Source organism: Cynocephalus volans, chromosome 3 (assembly GCF_027409185.1).
Source record: "Cynocephalus volans isolate mCynVol1 chromosome 3, mCynVol1.pri, whole genome shotgun sequence".
Classification (NCBI taxonomy): domain Eukaryota; kingdom Metazoa; phylum Chordata; class Mammalia; order Dermoptera; family Cynocephalidae; genus Cynocephalus; species Cynocephalus volans.
The window spans coordinates 144,043,346-144,062,179 of record NC_084462.1 but is presented as its reverse complement, the minus strand read 5'-3'; the positions used below and the strand labels follow the sequence as shown (position 1 = coordinate 144,062,179).

The 18,834-nt window shown below is 36.1% G+C and overlaps 1 protein-coding gene across 2 annotated transcripts in view; it reads right to left on the bottom strand.

The window, feature by feature from the left end:
- The window catches only part of HIF1A (hypoxia inducible factor 1 subunit alpha), a 45,250-nt gene extending 26,813 nt beyond the window's left edge, over positions 1–18,437 (bottom strand). The window contains exon 1 of one of the 2 annotated variants that reach the window (XM_063089184.1): positions 18,072–18,437. In XM_063089184.1, the coding sequence (XP_062945254.1) occupies positions 18,072–18,106 (35 nt within the window). In that variant the 5' untranslated portion in view covers positions 18,107–18,437. The remainder of the gene's footprint in view (positions 1–18,071) is intronic. The other variant, XM_063089185.1, reaches the window with a different exon arrangement.
- Positions 18,438–18,834: the final 397 nt, after the last annotated feature.

Genomic DNA, 18,834 nt, shown 5'->3' with positions numbered 1-18,834 from the left:
TGTCCACCATAATGGAGAAAGAATCTGAGGACAGTAATTCAATCTACCCCATATACACCCACTAGACTTTATTTGTACAGAGCAGCTATTTGAACATCCTATTTCATTATTGTTGGTATCTTACTTGCTCGACATCTGACTGGCAGTCACAGCAACTTTTTTTTTGGGGGGGGGGCACTCATTTTTACAAAGTTCTTCTAACTTGTGTTAGGCCAAATTAACGAATAAAAGGCTGAAGGTTTGGGGGGGGGTTGAAATATTAAAAACACTTTAGATCTATAACCTAAAGCTAATGCACATAATATAATGAATGATGCATTCTCCTTGGTTGAGGTGATTTCTGAGACTGACTGGGTTTTTTTTTTTTTTTTTTTTTTGTGACCGGTAAGGGGATCGCAACCCTCCTGCACTCAGCCAGTGAGCGTACTGGCCATCCCTATATAGGATCCGAACCCGCGGCCGGAGCGCTGCTGTGCTTCCAGCGCCGCACTCTCCCGAGTGAGCCATGGGGTCGGCCCTTGGTTTTTAAGCAGAAGGGAGTCAGTCCTCCAGAATTTGGTATGACATTGGCATAAAAACTGAAAAGTAACCTTGGAGGTTTTTAATTCCACCATTTTCCCCAGGAAAACAAAAGGAAGATTCACCAAGTTCTTGGTTTGTATTTTCTAGCAGATTTGAAGGAATTAAAAAACTGACATACCACTGAACAAATCAACAAAAATAACACAATTATAAACATCACCTCACATTTCCATACTGTTCCTTTTCCTTGAATGACTTTGAGCATTGTGTTGCTGTTTGGAAAGGACTGTTTACTAATCTGACTGAGTGCTTTTACATACTTGGGAAGCTAGTTTTTTGCATGTTCCAGTAAACATTCAATTTGGTGCCAGCTTGACAATAAGATATATTAAGCCTTCTTCTTCTTCTTACATAGAGCTCCACATTTCACAGTCTGCTCAGTTAATTTACTTTGATGGACTCTGATTCTATTTTTATAAATCTAAATACACTCTTCATATATTGTAAATATAAACCATTTGTCATATTACATGTTAATTTTTTTCCAGAATCCGTTTCCTCTTTTATTTATCTTATAATCATTAAAAATGTTTATATTTATAAAGCCAAATTAATCTTTCCTTTGAGATTTTTTCCTAGGGTTTTATTCCTTATTTTTCCATTCTTCCAAAGACCAGATAAATATCTTATCCTGCTTCCATCTAGTTTATTGAACCAGATAAACCAACTGGACTTTATTTTCATAAAAAGTAAGGTGTGAATCTAAATTATTTTTTCCCTATGTACTATGCAGTTATCCACACCCTTTAAGAATTAATCCTTTTCTCCCCATTGCTTTTTTATTTCTGACTTTAACATATTAAACTTTGACCTATTTTGGATATTTCTTAGACAATTTTGTTGAACTATCTTTGTTACTTTTTTTTTTTTAACACATAAAATAATTTAAATAGGTGGAAAGATGCATGATTAGTTGCTATAGTGATAAGCAGAACAGCCCTCAAGGAGCTTAGATGACCTACCACTTAGTCTACTAAAATAGTCCCTTTATATTCCCAAATGCTGGTCTAGCTGTGTCATAGTTACTTGTGGACATTCAACATTTCAAATTTCTGGGCACCACCTTTGTAAATTCTGATTAGGTAGACCTGAGGCAGGTCCCCAAAATTTGAGTTTTTAAAATTCCCAAGATGCATATGATACCTAGGGGGGTTTGGGAGCCCCTGGCTGATGATCACTGTTACTTTGCTTTAATTTCTCTGTTAAATTAACAACACAAAGATCCTTCCAAAATAAAAAATCTGGTATTATGTCCTGCTTAAAATCTCATCAAATGTACACAGGACAAAGGCTCATTATTTTAAAATGAAGCCCTTCCCTTACCTAGTTCCTTGCCCATCTCTTTATCCTCATCATTTTCCATATTCTTCAGCCACACTATAGTTACTCAAAAAGCACCATATTTCATTGCTTTCTGGCTTGCTCACTCTTTCTTTGCCTGTGGAGCAATACAAGGGTTGGTAAATTTATGTGAGAAACATTGAAGATTTAACTCAAGCATCATTTTGTTTCTTTTTTATCTCTCTTCCAAAACTACTTCTCTCCAGAGAACTGACCACTATAGTTATTTGGCTATATTTATCTTCCTCTAAACCCTTAAAGCTTCTTGGGGGCAGGAAAATGCCTCATTCATCTTTCGTGTTCTCAGTAGGTGTGTGCATATGGTTGACTTTCACTTTGGTATTTGGCCCAAATTTGCTATTTCCCTGTTTCTTTGACCCCTTGTAATCTTTTCCTGTAACAGCCACCAAAATAATTCTTTAATAGGAAAGTCAAGTCACATCACCCCTCTGCTTAAAATGGTTTTTGTTTCATTCAGAGTAATACCCAAAGTCTTTACAATAGCCCATATGACCCCATTACCTCTTTCATTTCATTTCCTACCACTGCCCACTTTGCTCCCCTCCGTCTAACTACACTGGTCTCCTTGCTGTTTTTCAAACACTTTCAGACACACTCCTTCCTTAGGGCCTTCACATGAGTTGTTCCCTGTACCTGAACCACAGCTACCCTAGATACCTACAAGGCTTACTTCACCTTTTTCAGTCTGTGTTTCCTAGTCTCACCCTCTCAATTGAGGTGAGATTCCCTGACCACTGCCTCCATCCTGGTTCTCTTGCCCTACTCTATTTTTCCAAAAGCACTTAATCATTTATAGGTATATATCTTACTTGTTTACTATGTTTATTATCTACCCCAACCCACTCCTATACTAGAAGGTAAGTTCCATAAAGGCAGGGACTTTTGTCTGTTTTATTCAGTGACATATTCCAAGAACCTAAAACAGTTCCTAACACATAAGAAGTATTCAGTAAGTGCTGGCTGAATGTAAAAATTAGTTGAAATTGATTTACACATGTTTCCATTAATGTGTATTGAAGTTCTGTTTGTAAATAGAATGTGCTTTTTGTTTTTAGGTTATTCCTGACTAGTGATATAAATAAAATCTGTCCTGGTCCAGAATTAGTATTAAAGTTTTCAACAAACATCTGATCCCCAAATAATACAAGGATACTTCAAAAAGGTTCATGGAGAGATTTGTATTATCTTTTAATCCTATTTTTCTACAAACTTTTTGAAGTACCCTAGTATACAAGGTATTGTGCTGGATGAATTTTTTAAAAAAGGTATATGTGAAGCTTTTACTCTAAGATGGAGGTTGTCAAACTTTAGCTTGTATTACAGTCCCCTGGGAGAATTCTTAAGATTGCTGGGCCTTACCCCCAGAGTCACTGATTCAGGAAGACTGAATGGGGTCTGAAAATCTGCATTTCTAATAAGTTAGCAGATGGTACTGATGATGACCCTTTAAGCCCCTCTGCTCTAAGAAAATATTTCTTTATGTATGCTTCGAAAATGCCCAAAGAAGTAAAAATTATTCATCACCACTCAAAAATGGTTTATTATATACTATCTCTTTAAAAATCTGCCCACATGCTTTACAAATATAGGAAACATATCCAACTCCTAAGACATTAATACGACCATACACTTAGAACTTAATAACTATAAAATACATTATGGTCTTATACTAGACTAGTCAATGATTGACCTGTACTATATACATCACAATCACCAATAGCTTTTCCCCCCAGATGTATATGTCCAGATCCCAAACTTGGAAACTCAAATTATAGGCTTGGCATGTCTATTTAAAAATAATCTCGCAGATAATTCTGATGAGCACACTTAGCTGTTTAAAGTCTATGTTTCATGGGTTAGAGCGTGGTGCTGATACACCAAGATCCAGGGTTCAATTCCTGTACTGGCCAGCCAAAAAAAAAAAGTCTATGTTTCATCTATGGGTGCTTGTAAAATTTACAGATTCCTGAGTCTCATCCCAGAAATACCAAATCAGAATCTCTGGGAGTACGTCCCTGAGACTTCATATATCAACTAAACACTCATGTGATTTTTAAGCTACAGAATTTTGAGAATCATTAGTTTAACAGGAAGGCCAGTAAATTTTGAAAAATGAGTGAAATTTATTTTTAGCTACAACTAAACACATACTATATACTATAACCTATACATACTATACTATAACATACTATGTTTCTCAGAAGACTGAATTGAGTTGGTTGGGCAATGCTATATAGTGTTAGGGACAGTTGCTGGGAATAAGAAGCTAGAGGTAAAATTTAATGACAATCAGTAAGAATGACTGTATGTTTAATAAACCACACAGTAACTTTGCCTCAAAAATATGAGCACGAGCAGGGTTCAAAGATGACCACATGAAGAATATGATAACTGTGGGATTTTTTTTTCAATCCTCGTAAAAGTTTTAAAAAATCACCTTTTCATCTTCATAAATGGCACAAACATCAAAGACTTAAGAACCACTGTCCATGGCTAACAGCTGTGTGTTAATGGCTTTTCCCAAATCACATCATTTACTCTATCACTCTTCTCCCTTTCCATTATTTCCTTCTCAGCAGTGTAAACACTTTTCCTTCTGTTTCCCTTATTATATGCTCTCATATAGTGATAGATCTGGGACTGGAGTGAACTTAAGATGATCAGTGATACTAAACGGTATGTGTGTGTTGTATGTATTCAGAAGAACGTGTCCTTGAAAGAATTATTTGCTTACGTATAATGGAAGATGTACAAGTTCTAGTAATCAAGTACTTATATAACAGGAAACAAACCACAGATATCAAAATAAAAGTATATAATAGAAATCATGCCCTGAAGATTTTTCTTCTATTTAGTTCTAAAACTTGATCATGATAAAGATTCTGGAAACAATGGCAAAGGAGAAGCTCTCCTGAAGCAAGAGTCTCTGTTCTCCACCTACACTATTCCATCCTATCCAATGTTACCAAATAAGTTTTCCCAAGTAACCTGTTTCCTTGTCTATAAGAAGAAGTAACAATAAGTGGCAGTCCTCAGATTCCACCTGAGAATCTCTACCCCCTCCCCCTGTTTAATATGAACCTCTTGTTTTTAATATGGTCTATGTGCTTCCACAAATTAGAGGCTCAATATATAATATTTTAATTAGAAGATGAAAGAAATTTGGGGATATTTTTCCTTAAGAATAGAAGTCAAGAGATATGATAGCTATTTTCAGACATTTGAAAAGAACGTCATATGGAAGACAGATTTGGCAATTATTGCAATTCCAGACAATATTAAGGAGGAATTACAACATGGCAGGGCTTTGTTCAATAGAGTTAAAGCAGTGTTGAAGGTACATTCTATGAGAATTTTAAAACTGTGTTTTCACTTTGGTGGTAATGTAAAAAAAGAAAATAAAAAGCATATTCTGGATCATCTAAAATCTCTACATAATTCTTTATACTTGCTACAAGCCTTCTGTATTTGAGGTGGCATTTATGATCAAATTGATACCAAACTATAAAAGGAACAGGATTACCTTTTTTAATGCAGTATACTCAGATTGAGGTTCACTGGACACATCTCAAAAGTTCACAAGGAGTATTTTGCTCCAAAAGAGATCTAAACATTAGTCAGGATTGAGAAAAACTAGAATAAATAACATATACAGCTGACAAAAATGAATAGACTGTCTTGTGAATGCTTTTTGTGTGTCTATGAAAATTCTAAAAGCCGACTGGCCAAATCTGTAAACATAAGTACAGACAATGCTCCTGTGATGGTTGATATTAAACTAACAAAACTTAAATCTTAAGTCAATATTTTGCAAGAACCTCAAAATTGAAATTGCACTGTACTAAAAAATAAATGGAACATGCTATGGATGAACCAATTAACACTAAAAATTGAATATTCAACTACAGCCTGAGTGATCAATGGTTCAATGCTATGCTCAAATAAATTAAGATGCACAAATATCTGAGAATAAATGAATGCACAATAATCTGTATAGGACACAGTGGTTAGGTACTAGAGTCATGGTCAAGAATTGAAGAAATTTTGTGAATCACTGAAATAAATCAACTTATTCACATTATCCAAGAAAATATCCCTTCTTCCATTCACAGTGAAGGCTTTGACTATTGGGGTTTGACATAACCTATTTAAATATTTTAACTATGTTATCTACAAAGGCAGGCGATTTCCAACTTTCCTCTGCTAAGAAGTAAAAAAACACTTAATGAGATCTTTGACACCAAAAGAGCATGGAAAAATAGGCTTTTTAAATTTCCCATCCTCTAAAAGACTGTATAAATACCCTTGAGAATATTTTTCTTCCTTTATTATTATCACTATGGAAAATAATTGTTTTAAGAACAACATGCCTATATAAAAAACCAATATCTTCATTTAATCTGCAGAGACCAGATATTCATGGAAAAAAAACACGAAAGTAAAGGGAAAGCAGCACTAACTATTCAAACCACTTTTACAGGTTCACTAGTGGTTTGGCCCAAAGGACATTAGCCTTTATCAGATTATCCCAAAGGCTCAAGTGATTCCTAAACAGTATCATGAGACTTCAAGGGAGTAAAACTCTTCTGAAAACAATGTAATAAATATTATAATACGAATATAAGGGTAGAGTCTATTTAATTAAGCCCTTACATTGTGCCAAGAACTGTTCCAAGTATTTCACATTTTCTCCTCATAACAATCTTATAAGGGAATTATTCTTATCATTCCAGTTTACAGATGAGGAAATGAGACCTAGAGAGATAAAGCAACTTGTGCACGATCAAACAGCTAGTAAGCAGCACAGCTAGCAGAGCTTAAGCTCTTAGCATTAGTATGTTTTTCTTAAGGAGATGAAATGAAAACTCTAATCTATAGTAAAAGAAACTCTAAACTTCCCCCAAATTATGGAAAGAACAGTTGCAGAATGACTGTGCTTAGTAGAAAACTCTGTAGAGTATGAATTCAGATGATTTGCAACAAAAACCCACAGCCCATTCATTACAATGCCGGCACTGATCAAGAGTACTGTGTATGAGGTGATAGTTAATAATCTACAAGACATCCAAATAATCTACAATAAGACATCTGACTCATGTAACCAGGGAACTCCAATCACATCTTAATAATGAATTATCCAAGCAGCGCAAACTGGCATTCTTCCAAGAAACTGATATAGGGACACTAGAAGAGAAAAGGAGTGTCTTTTCTTTTTTGATCATAAACTGTATGGATGCAGGTATGGGGATGCCAGTTGCCAGTTTTATACCATACAGATATAGTCCGTCAGTGACAGAATGAGGCCAGCATGCAAGTACAGCAAAGGTATACAAGCCAAGTATTATGCAAGAAAAGTCAGCAATTACACTCTGAGAACATCACTTGAGACTCTGGATTTGATTGTCCCTTAAACCAAAGCTAGATTGTGCGAGCCAGTAGTAACTCCATTCCCCCCCTTAAACTAGCTTGAGTTGTTTTGCCACTTGCAATAAAAAGAATCCTAATAACACTTATGAAATTGCCAGTGTTTCAAATTAAAAATAAACTTTAATGATGAATAAAGTTCAAGAAAGTAACACTCAAATACTTCTAGAGAGTATAAACTAGTTCACACTTTCTGGAAGATAAATAGGCAATAGCATTGAAAGCATTAAAATTTACACATTTTTTGAGCCAGTAATTCTACCTAAAATCAACTGTTTAAAAAGAACCGTGAACAAAGACTATTAATCACAACACTATTTATAATAGGGAAACATTAGATTCAATCTAAATGTCCCAAATAGGGGAATGATAGGACATTTATATAATGCAAAACCATTCAGCCTTTAAAACTACTATAAAATATTTAATGGCAATCTAACAATAAGTACTTAAATTTTCACTACCTACATATGATATAGTAAACATTTTTAATTAACCCTTACAACAACCCCATGTAAATACTTTTCTTAGTCATATTCTTTATTTCTTCAACAAATTGCAAAAATCTCTCAGAAGAATACAGTGTAAGAAATAGTCTTAGAAATCATCTACCCTTTCTGATAAATGTGTTCACCATATCCTTTTTTTTGAGAATAGGTCTTGCTATAAAGCTAATTAATAGTAAAACAGACTATATCCAGTATCTAGAGAACATTAAGAGCCATATACTCAGACTATGCAACGGACCCAACAACTAATATTATCTAATTTAATCTTCACCACAATCCTACAAAATTCTAAGAATCTCTCCCGCTTTTTAGATGGAAAAAAATAAAGATAGAAGTAGATTTTTTAAAAGTAAGTTAAAAACACAGTATGTACACCCTAATCCTGCATTTATGAAAACATATAAATAAGTATACACAGAAACAAGACAAACAGTAACATCAAAATGTGGAAAATAGGGTCTTTAGGTAGTGAAATAGTAGGTGATTCTATTTCTTCATGCATTTGTATAGTTCTTAAAATTTTTTACACCAAAACTTTGCATTCAACATTTTAAAAAGTTCAGCAAAATCAAGTGATTTTGAATATACTCAGGGAACTCCTATTTAAATGCCATTATAAAGTAATGGGAATAATCAAGCCCCAACCTTATAACAGATTTAGTACAACAAAATACACCTGTATCTAATGTCAAAAGTTTTCTTTTTAAGTTATTATTTATTCTTTTTTCATTGTACATGTTTATGGGGTACAGTTTGTTGTTTCTGAAATTATTATTAATTTTAGTATTGTAGCATGGCTGGAATAGCAAATAGGTTTCATTTTTGGCCAACTCCATGACTGCTATGATTGCCTGTAATATCTTACTGAACAAAAATCCTGAAGCCAGTCATGATGTCAGAGGAGGAAGTAGAGTCGGGCTTGCTCATATTTATCACCCTTACTGAGGCTTAAGTAAATTTTGTGGAAAAATTAGAAAGTAAATATCTATATCAAAAGTCAAGGGATATTCATAACTTTTATCTTACCAATCAATAAATCTGAGAGAGAGAGAAAGACAATTGAATTAAAGGAGAAGATATATGTGAAGTGAAAAAGAAAGAAAAATTAAGGTGAATCAAGAAAAACCTCACACACAGGAGCAAGATGGTTGAAAGAAATAGGTAGGTCAGACTGGGCAAGGTGACACAAAGGTTATGAGAAACACTGAGTTGGTCTAGTGTAAAGGTCTTGCAGTATGCTCCAAGGACTCTGGAGATAAGAGTATGGCTCAAGGACTTTGCATGGAGATAACATAATCAAAGCAGAAGAAACAAATCACTTCAGCAGTTGTTGAGAGAACTCTCCCTCATCTCCAAAATTCAGATACCTATATCATGAGTCTGAAAATACATACCTGTTTTCAAGCAGTAATAGTGTCTTCATGGCATTCAAAACAGGATTTATGTTATGACACACATTTAATAAATTTTTAACAGACTCCAGGGATTTTTAAACTTATTACCATCTTGGACCACCTTTACCAACTGTAATTTACAAGCACTGCCAGTAATGAATTTAATCTCTAGCTGAAGATCTTCAATTACGTTTCAAATTACAATTTCAACATTAAACAAAAGGTAAGACTTGAAAGATCAAAATTAGGAGAAACCATAATTTTATATTAGATATTAAATGATATTCATTCATAATACTTAAAAGCATTCACAGGTTCCTCATTTTCAAAATTGCACAGTATTTATTCAGGGAGAAAAGGGAAAAACTCAGTGGACCAAAATACTGAATATTAATAATGATCCCTAGATAAGACTTATTTTTTAAAACAAAATTCTTAAAGGCTGTATAAACTTCAGAAAAATGCTGATAATACGTTAGTCTCTATTAAGTAGTTCTTACAGAATTTCATTTATCAAATTTCTCATATTCTTATTAAGCCAAAGTCTTGGTATCCTATGGTAAATTAATATTCACAATCAAATTCCCTCTAAAATTAAATGAAACAACTATTAAGGAGTCATCTAAAGTCAAATTATTTAGTTATCAAGAAACTCAATATTTATTTTTTGCCCTGGTTATAACTGCCTTTTAAATTTTTTTGACAGTGCTTTCTGAGTAAGTAATAATTTCTTTTTTTTTTTCTTTATCATTACACAATGTAAACATTTTTTGTGGCTCTTTACCAATTTCTTCCTAATCCCCCTTCCCCTCCCACATTCCCGCTTACCCACCTCTGACAGCATCAGTTCCTTAGAACCTTAACATTTAAAATCTTTGCATTCCTGATTATGAACAAAGGATATAGTAACAAAAATTTAGAAGCATCATTGTTTAACACAAGGTAACTAACTGTTAATAAAATATCAAAGATAACAATAGTAAATACTATTATACATATATTTGCTAGGCATTGTTCTAAGCTCTTTACATATATTAACTATGAGGTATAGACAAGAAAATTAAGGCACAGAGAAGTTACATAACACAGAAAAGTTAGGTCACACTAGCTAGTTAGTAAGAGAATTGAGATTTGAACCTAGGCACTCTACTAACTCTAGTGCTTAAAACATTAAGAAATACTGCCTCTAAAGTATACAATGAAATAGTATGTAATTAAAATACTACTTTAAAACATTTAGATGTAGGAAATGCTCATAGCAAATAAAAAAGCAGAATGTTAAAGTATGCCAAGCAGTATTTTAGCTAATGAAAACACATGCATGTGCATATATAAAAAAAGATAAAGAAGAAAATACATTAAAATGTTAAGAGTGGTTATCTGTAAGTGGTAGAATTATGAGTGCATTTTTCTGTATACTTTTTGTATTTTCTTAATTAATATGTATTGTTATGATTTTGAACAAATGCTTAAGGTCATGTATTTATATATTCAGAAACATTCATCATGTCTTGCTGGTAAGAGCAATGCATTAGAAACATCCACCAATTGGGAATGATTAAATAAATTATGGTACATCCATGCTAAAAAATATTATGTAGTAGTTAAGAGAATGAAGTAGCTCTTGTACTGGCAATGAAAGATAACTAAGATATAATGTTAAAGGAAAAGGGATTAAATTAGATAATTTTTACAATGAGAACAGACATATATGATGTATAATTTTTTAAAAAATCTTTATATTTTAGTAAGGCAATCTTAAACTCTAATCTATTTTTATAGACATGGCTGTGTGTGTATTCCATCATGTGTACATCACCTTCTCTGAGAAGGGCTGGATTGCAGTCAGTCCATGAGAAACCTAAAGGCCAGATATGAAGTGTATCTAAATTCTCTGAGAGACTCTGGAATGTTGTTATTTTATTATAATAGATTTGAACTACTGGATACCTTCCCTTGATGCTGTGACTAGGCCACAACTGTTTGTTAATTCATAGCCTGTAACACTTAGGCTGTATTTAAACTTATCAGCCCCATGGCTGACTCTTGCAGTAGACTATGAATTTTTTGAAGGCTGTTTGTATTTTAGTTATTGTTTAGTCATTGTTATATCACCAGTACCAAGTACCTGCACAATAATAGCTATCATTTATATTGCACAGTGTCACATACTGTTTTAAGAGATACACATACACACACACTTACACATTCAATCCTCACAACACACGAAACTGAGGCATAGAGAAGTTAAATATTTTACCCAGTGGTACATAGTAGAATTGTTGGCAGTCAGGGTCCAGAGGGTGTGCTCTTAACTACCATGAGATAGATATACAGACACATATTTAATAGAAGTTTGCATAGGATGAAACAAGGGTAAAGACACTTTCCACACATTACCTAGCTGATTTTCCACAGCTATACACTGATGCCTCATTTAGTACACTTTTTAAATTCAGTGTTCTAAATATACGGAATATAAAGACATGAAGTTTTTTACAGACCTTAAAGTAAGATACTGAATTACTTTAAGACCGAGTACATGTTACACAGCTATATTTATTAACAAAATATGTTTTCTAGCTTGGTTCTAATAGATACTGCAAATATCAAAGAGGTGACAACAAATTAAAACTCAAGTTTCAAGAAAGTTCTAAAAGAACACAAGGGATTCCCAAGCATAAGAAAAATTCCTATGAAAAGTGAGACAAAGAAGAAGGAAGGACAATGAAGACTTCCAACAAAACCATTTAAAAACCTTAAAAGATTTCTCTGCATTATCTTTGTTCATCCAATTACTCATTCAGTGTTTCATTTGTTCATTCAAATACTTATTAAGAGCTCACAGTGTGCCAGTATTCCCTTTTATATCACAAATTTCACATTCAGTCTATTTAGGATTTTGCTTATTGAAACATGTATCCAGTCGTATAATAGAAAAGGGGGAAGGGGGAGGAATCACTTTAAAAAAATTTGCTTAGCATCCGAATTTACAAGAAAAGAGTAGCAAGAGCAGAAATATATCCCAACGCTTAAAGGCTTCAACCTTCTGCCTTTACACCACATGTTTATTTTTGTCATAGTATTTTTCAGTTGGAAAAACAAATCCTCACAAACTATTAGGAAAAGGGGGGAAGCACAGAAAACCTGTAACTAATGAGTGAAATTGCAATATTAACTAGTAGACACCTTTAATTTGTCTAAATATATCATGACTTTTAAAACAGTTAAGTGAAGCACTATAGTAAACTATGTTCTTTCACTAGATTTTTCCATTTACAAGACAATACATTTTTTAAATCATAACTTGAAATAATCTTTATGGTTAATATTATAACCAAGTGGAATTTAAAATGAAGAAACACTCACAACTGACAATTGAGAGCACAAGAGCAACTAAAAGGTAACATCTTGGAAACAGTTCTTTATGAAAATATGCCATTTCAATTATTGTTTTAAATCTTTGAAAACTAAATCACTAATTAAGTGAAGTTTTGTCAACAATAGAACAGGTATACAATGTTTTATACAACAAGTATTTTCCTGAAAAAGTACTGGCAGACCAAATCTTTCTAAGTAACTAGAAAAATTTAATTCTCATATTAGAGGTGCTTAACCTCATTTCTGCTAAAGCTTCCACTGGCAAACTGTTCTTTGTAGTTAGCTTTAAGTTGGTTAATCATACACAAACAAATCCTTGAAAACACAATCACTTCAACACATCCATTAGGATGGCTGCTATAAAACATGCACACAAACAAACAGAGAAAATAACAAGTGTTGGGGAGGATGTGGAGAAATAGGAACCTTTAAAACTGCTGGTGGGAATGCAAAATGGTGGAAAAAGGTATGGCCATTCCTCAAAAAATTATAAACAGAATTACCATATGATCCAGCAACCCCACTTCTGAATACATATCCAAAAGAACAGAAAGCAAAATCTCAGAGATATATTTGCACACCCACATTTGAAGCAGAACAGCCAGGAGGTGTATGCAACCCAAGTGTCCATGGAGAAAGACAAATGGATAAACAAAATATGGTACATACATACAGCGGAATATTATTCAGTCTTAAAAAAGAAGGAAATTCTGACACATGCTACAACATGGATGAAACTTGAGGACATTATACTAAGTGAAATGAGCCACGAAGACAAAAACTGTATGATTCTACTTATATGAGGTATCTAGAGTAGTCAAATTTGCAGGAAAAGAAAGTAAAATGGTGGTTTCCATGGGGCTGGGAGTAGGGGGAAATTGGGAGTTGTTGTTTAATGGGTACTGTTTCAGTTGTGCAAGATGAAAAAGTTCTAGAGATTGGCCACACAACAATGTGGCCTTAACACTACTGAACTGTACACTTAGAAACGGTTAAGATGGGAAATTTTATGTTTAATGTGTTTTTTAACCACAATTTAAAAAATCACGATCACTTCAAAAACTATGGAAAAAAAGTCATTAGGTAATCACTTAATTTTTGTTTTTATAAATTCTGATTTTATATACTATATTTTCCTACAAGGATCATGTCTGGCAAATAAATGAGGGTACTTCAAAAAGTTTGTAGAAAAAGAGAATTAAAAGATAACATAAATTTTTCCACAAACTTTTTGAAGTACCCTTGTACGGGTTTATTAATTTTTATTGCAGAAACATAAAACTTAATATAAAACTCAATGCACATACAAAATAGCTCATTCTTGATGCACCAAGAGACAGAGGGATACAATTATTTTTAAAATTACAAAACCTATAGTTAATTTAAGCATTCTTACCATACTTTTACCAAAATACTGAGCAACAAGAAGACTGGCTTGGCTTAGTTTCAAATTCTCTTTCTAACCCTTTAGAATTAAGCAGAAAACATATACAACACATACACCACAAGTAGCAGAAGGGCAAGTAAAATCCACCAACGGGATAACTAGTCCCAAAGTTAAAAACAAAAACAAAAAAAGACTTTCTTCTTCCGAATTAAAATCAATTTCTTGATAGAAAACTAATCCAACAACACATTTAAATTTAGATTTTCTCCTGGTTGAGAAGCAGACCTATTTTAAGCTGAGATAAGAAAGGGATATAATATTTCAAGTATCTAAATTTTTAACAATTCTATTTTAAGAAAAGTCATCCATGAACAAGTACAGTAACTTAAACCAAATCTTTAACATCCATTCATGATCATAGTTTTTATTTCACCACCAAACATCATAAACTATTTTGAGTTCTTCAGGAAATATTCAGTAGAGAGACCAATCTCCCTCAGCTTCCTACACACCATTCTTGACACACAACAACAGAATGTAACTACAAAATCTAAACCCTGGGCCCAGACACCATTAGAGCCACAAACACAATTGAAGTTAACAGGTATAAAGATTGGACACTGGCCAAACTGCACAAGATGCTTTGCAGTGGATTACAGGAATGAACCACAACACACTATCAGTCTAAAACAACCTGATAGTTCAGTAAACAAATGCATGTGGAAAAGTGCACTAAAATAGATTTCATACAATTTCAGCCACAAAAATCAGACCAAAAATACAGGCTTAAAGCCTTGCCTTGAGATGGAATCTAATGGTCTTAACTCTGGAGAAATGCATAAGCAAAGGACAGTTTTTCTACCATATAGATGCTTTACTGTATTTTACCACCTCATCATTTTTAACAAAGATTAATATTTATAAAATTGTCTACTCTAAACTTTGCCATCAAGACAAAAAATATTTTAAGTTACAGCCAGTCCTAAGACTGCAGTGCCCTGCACTTATCTTGCTGAAATGAAGAGTGTATGACTAGTGTGTGACTAGTGTTTATGACTCTTAGAGTCCAGAGTAAATTCAAAGTAGCCTGTTTGGGGAGAAAACACTGGGGTGAGGAATTGTGGAGAAGGGGGCCTAGAGTAGAGAGATCAAATGCTTTAGAAAAACAACTGCTATGAGATGCCAATATAACCAAGGGATGTACTTTTTTTAACAGGAAATAAACCCTTTTCAAGCTCTGAATCCAATGTTAGTCTTTTCATTTTTAGGAAATATAGAAAAGATGCATGAAGACAGAGAAAAGAAAAACTAAAAGAAATATTTAGTAGGATTTTAAGTGTTGTTGAAGTTTCAACTAGAACTTTAAGAGGTAACATCTATTATTACCAAGATTCCTATTCCAAGCACTGGGATAAATGCTTTACATGCATTATCTCATTTAACCTTCACAATAACTGCTAAGATGGTTGCTAATATTATCATTTCAAAAGGCAGAAATAGGCTCAGAAGCATTCAGTAACCTGCACAAGCTCACAAGTGGAAAGCCTGGGACTCTAACTCAGAGGTGTCTGACTATAGATCCTATGTTATTAACCACCAGACATGCTGCTGCTTCAAACAAAAGGAATACCAAAGTAAAATTATAGCAAGAAAACAGTTTACTAATAAATAGGAGAGCTGCTTGATTTTTAATGGCCGAGTTAAAGAAAGATATTAAGGAATATCTATTCTCAGAGATTTTACTTTAATGATCCAATAACTTTTTGTTTGGAAAACTTTGAAGGAGTCTGGCCTGAAGCCTGAAACAGAACAATGAACCTCCTAACATTCCTTTGTCAAGATCTAAAAATCTATATACACGTGCTATTAAATAAGTCCAGACTCTACAACTAAGGAACCAACACGAAATGCCCTATGTTGAATCTATTATAATCATATCCATTCTCTGTTCTGATTTATTCCAGTTCTTCAGGTTTTGAGTTTCCTAGACTGCCCTTTAAAAAGGCAAATTCGTTTCCCTCACCCTGACTCTAGGAGTTCATTTAAAATACAAAAATTGCAAGAAGAAAATCCCCACCCCTCAATCTCTCTTACCTTTCAAAAAACTTTAAATCAGTTAGGAAAGGACACCTTTAATAAACAGAATCTAAAAAGTTGTTGAGTTACCAGCACTTATTAAGTGTTTATTTAATTTTTCATTTATATTAAGAACGTCTACATTATTAAATATAATTCCATCTGATCCAAGGTTGCTAAATTTTCAAATGATAAAATCTGAACAGATGGGATTCAGGAAAATCTAAGAATTCATTTATAATGGGGGCTAACACATACTAGTTCATTCATTCATTTTAAAGCTGCTTCTGATATTCTTAGATGAATGGCAAAGAATGAGTACAATATTGCATATAAAAAGGAAGTGTCTGGTGCATAACTTAATATGTTGTATTAAGTATGATTCAGAATATAATAAGAACAGAAAATTGGCACTACACAGAGGTACTCTGCCTAAGGTTTACAATATAGCAGCTTCATCATTTCGTCAAAAGCACTGCAATCACTTCTGCAAAATTAACTGCAATTAATTCCTGGTAACTCTTGGAATTAAGCCTAGACTTCCTTACTCACTTTTTGAATTTTATCAGCGCTTTCTCTGGTGTTCACAAACTGAGAACTTAACATTCTATTGAATAAGGACAAAGATAAGGGATCTACAAAACAGCAAGAATACAAACAAGTTTATCTTCTGCTGTTACTGATTTGGGAAGTTAATCTCTCCCAGAACACTGGAAAGACTTAACAGTAAAGCCATTCTGCTAACGACAACTCTTACAATAAATCTTCAATTCCTTAAAATGATTTCCTCAAAAGTTAAAATACCAAAGTGAACAAAATTGTGTGTCGGGGGCCAGGGGGGTCGCTCTTAATGCTATTGGTTCGACTCACAATTCTTAATCCTTTTACGTACCTCTCAGACTCAAACTTTAAGGTGTTTTATTCAACTTGCATTAATTTCTAACAGAATGGTTATTTACTTCGGACAGACGTTGAAGGTTTTCCTTTAAAACACTTCAATTTCAGGAAAACGAGACAGAGTTCTAAAACATTTACAACATTTTAGTGCTGCACTGAATTTGCTATGATCATATACTTATTTCAATCTCATTAAAATTGCTTGCCTAAATTTAACCAGCTGCTACATTTTCACTAAGATATTTTCAAGAATGAATGAGGCATATATTCATTTGTAATGTCTGCGCTCTCGTGACAGGTTATACGATCCCAAGTATCCAATTCTGAAGTCCTCCTTTAATGTAGCGATTTCTTTAAAATCCCGTTACTCTGACTCTCAGTCTAGGCAAGGTTTTCAAGATGATTAAAACAAAACGAAACAAAACCTGCACGTGCAAACTAAAAAGTTAGCATCTTAATGCCATCGCGGCAACCCCCTAATGCACAAAGGCAAAGACTCCCACCGCGGCTCGGACACCCGCAGGACAAGACCGCACCGGACCACGCGAGCCTCTCGGTTGGGAACTCAGGGCCCGGAGCCCACAGAGAAGCCAGGACCCGTGCGCAGGGTCCGCCCGGCGCCGAGTTTTCAATGGAACCCGAGAGGATGGCGGCGGGAAGGAGCGGAAGCTCCGGGTGCAAACCGCGGCGACCGAGCTGCGGCTCAGTTCCCCTCCCGGGGTTTTCAGGCTGGGTAAAGTCCCCTCCGGAGGGGGCCACAGAGCAGGCCGGGTTTTTGAGGCGGGTAGGGTGGGCGGCGCAAGGCTCCTGCGGCCGGGGGTAGGGCGAGCAGGGCTCAGACCCCGGCCCCTGAAAACACTTTCGAGGCGTCTCCCACCCCCCACGACAAGATGGCGACGTGGACATGGGGGAGCCCGGCCGGCGAGGTTGGGGGAAAAAGAGGGGAGGGGACAAGAGGCAGAAACAAAAAGGCCGGCCCCCCAGGAAGGCCGAGGCCGGCCCTCGAGCCCCGGGCGGGCCGGCGGGCGGGGGCGCGGGCGGTCGAAGGAATGGGCTTACTTTTTCTTGTCGTTCGCGCCGCCGGCGCCCTCCATGGCGAATCGGACCGCGCGATGCCTTCACGGCCGGCGGCCTCCAGGCTCGCTCCGGCCTAAGCGCTGGCTCCCTCCACACGCGGAGAGAGGAGGGGGGCAAATCCAGAGGTGGGGGGTGCGAGGCGGGAAACCCCGCGTGGGACCAAAGGCCGGAGGAGTGGGCGGCAATCGCAGAGGTCGGGATCCGGCTCAGAGGCTCTCCTCAGGCTGCTTGTCAGGGTCCGGCGCGACGCCCTGGTCAACGCGGCAGCGACGGCGATGCTCGCGTCCCCTCAGACGAGACGGCTCTGTGCACTGAGGAGCTGAGGCAGCGGCAGGGGGCGGGTAAGGGCGGAGGCGCGCTCGGGCGCGCGGGGAGGGGAGAAGAGGGGTGGGAGTGCTCCTGCCCGCCCATCCCGGAGCGCGCTCCCGCGGGCCCGCCTCACCTGAGGGGGAGGCGGGTTCCCTGAGAGCCAATGGCGAACGAGTCAGGCAGCCAGTCCCCACCCCAGCCGCGCCGCTCTCAGCCAATCAGAAGGCGGTCAGCTGAGGCACAGCTGGGCCGCGCTGCCGAGCTCACGTGCTCGTCTGTGTGTAACTGTGCAGGGGAGAGAAAGGAGCTGGGGGTGCGCCAGGGCCCGGGTGAGACTCTGCGCCTCTCCTAGGGAAGGCGGTGGCTGGCTTTGGGAGGCGCTGCTGAGAAGGGATCGGTTGCCGGGTCTCCAGTCTGCATCCTATTTTCCTGCTCT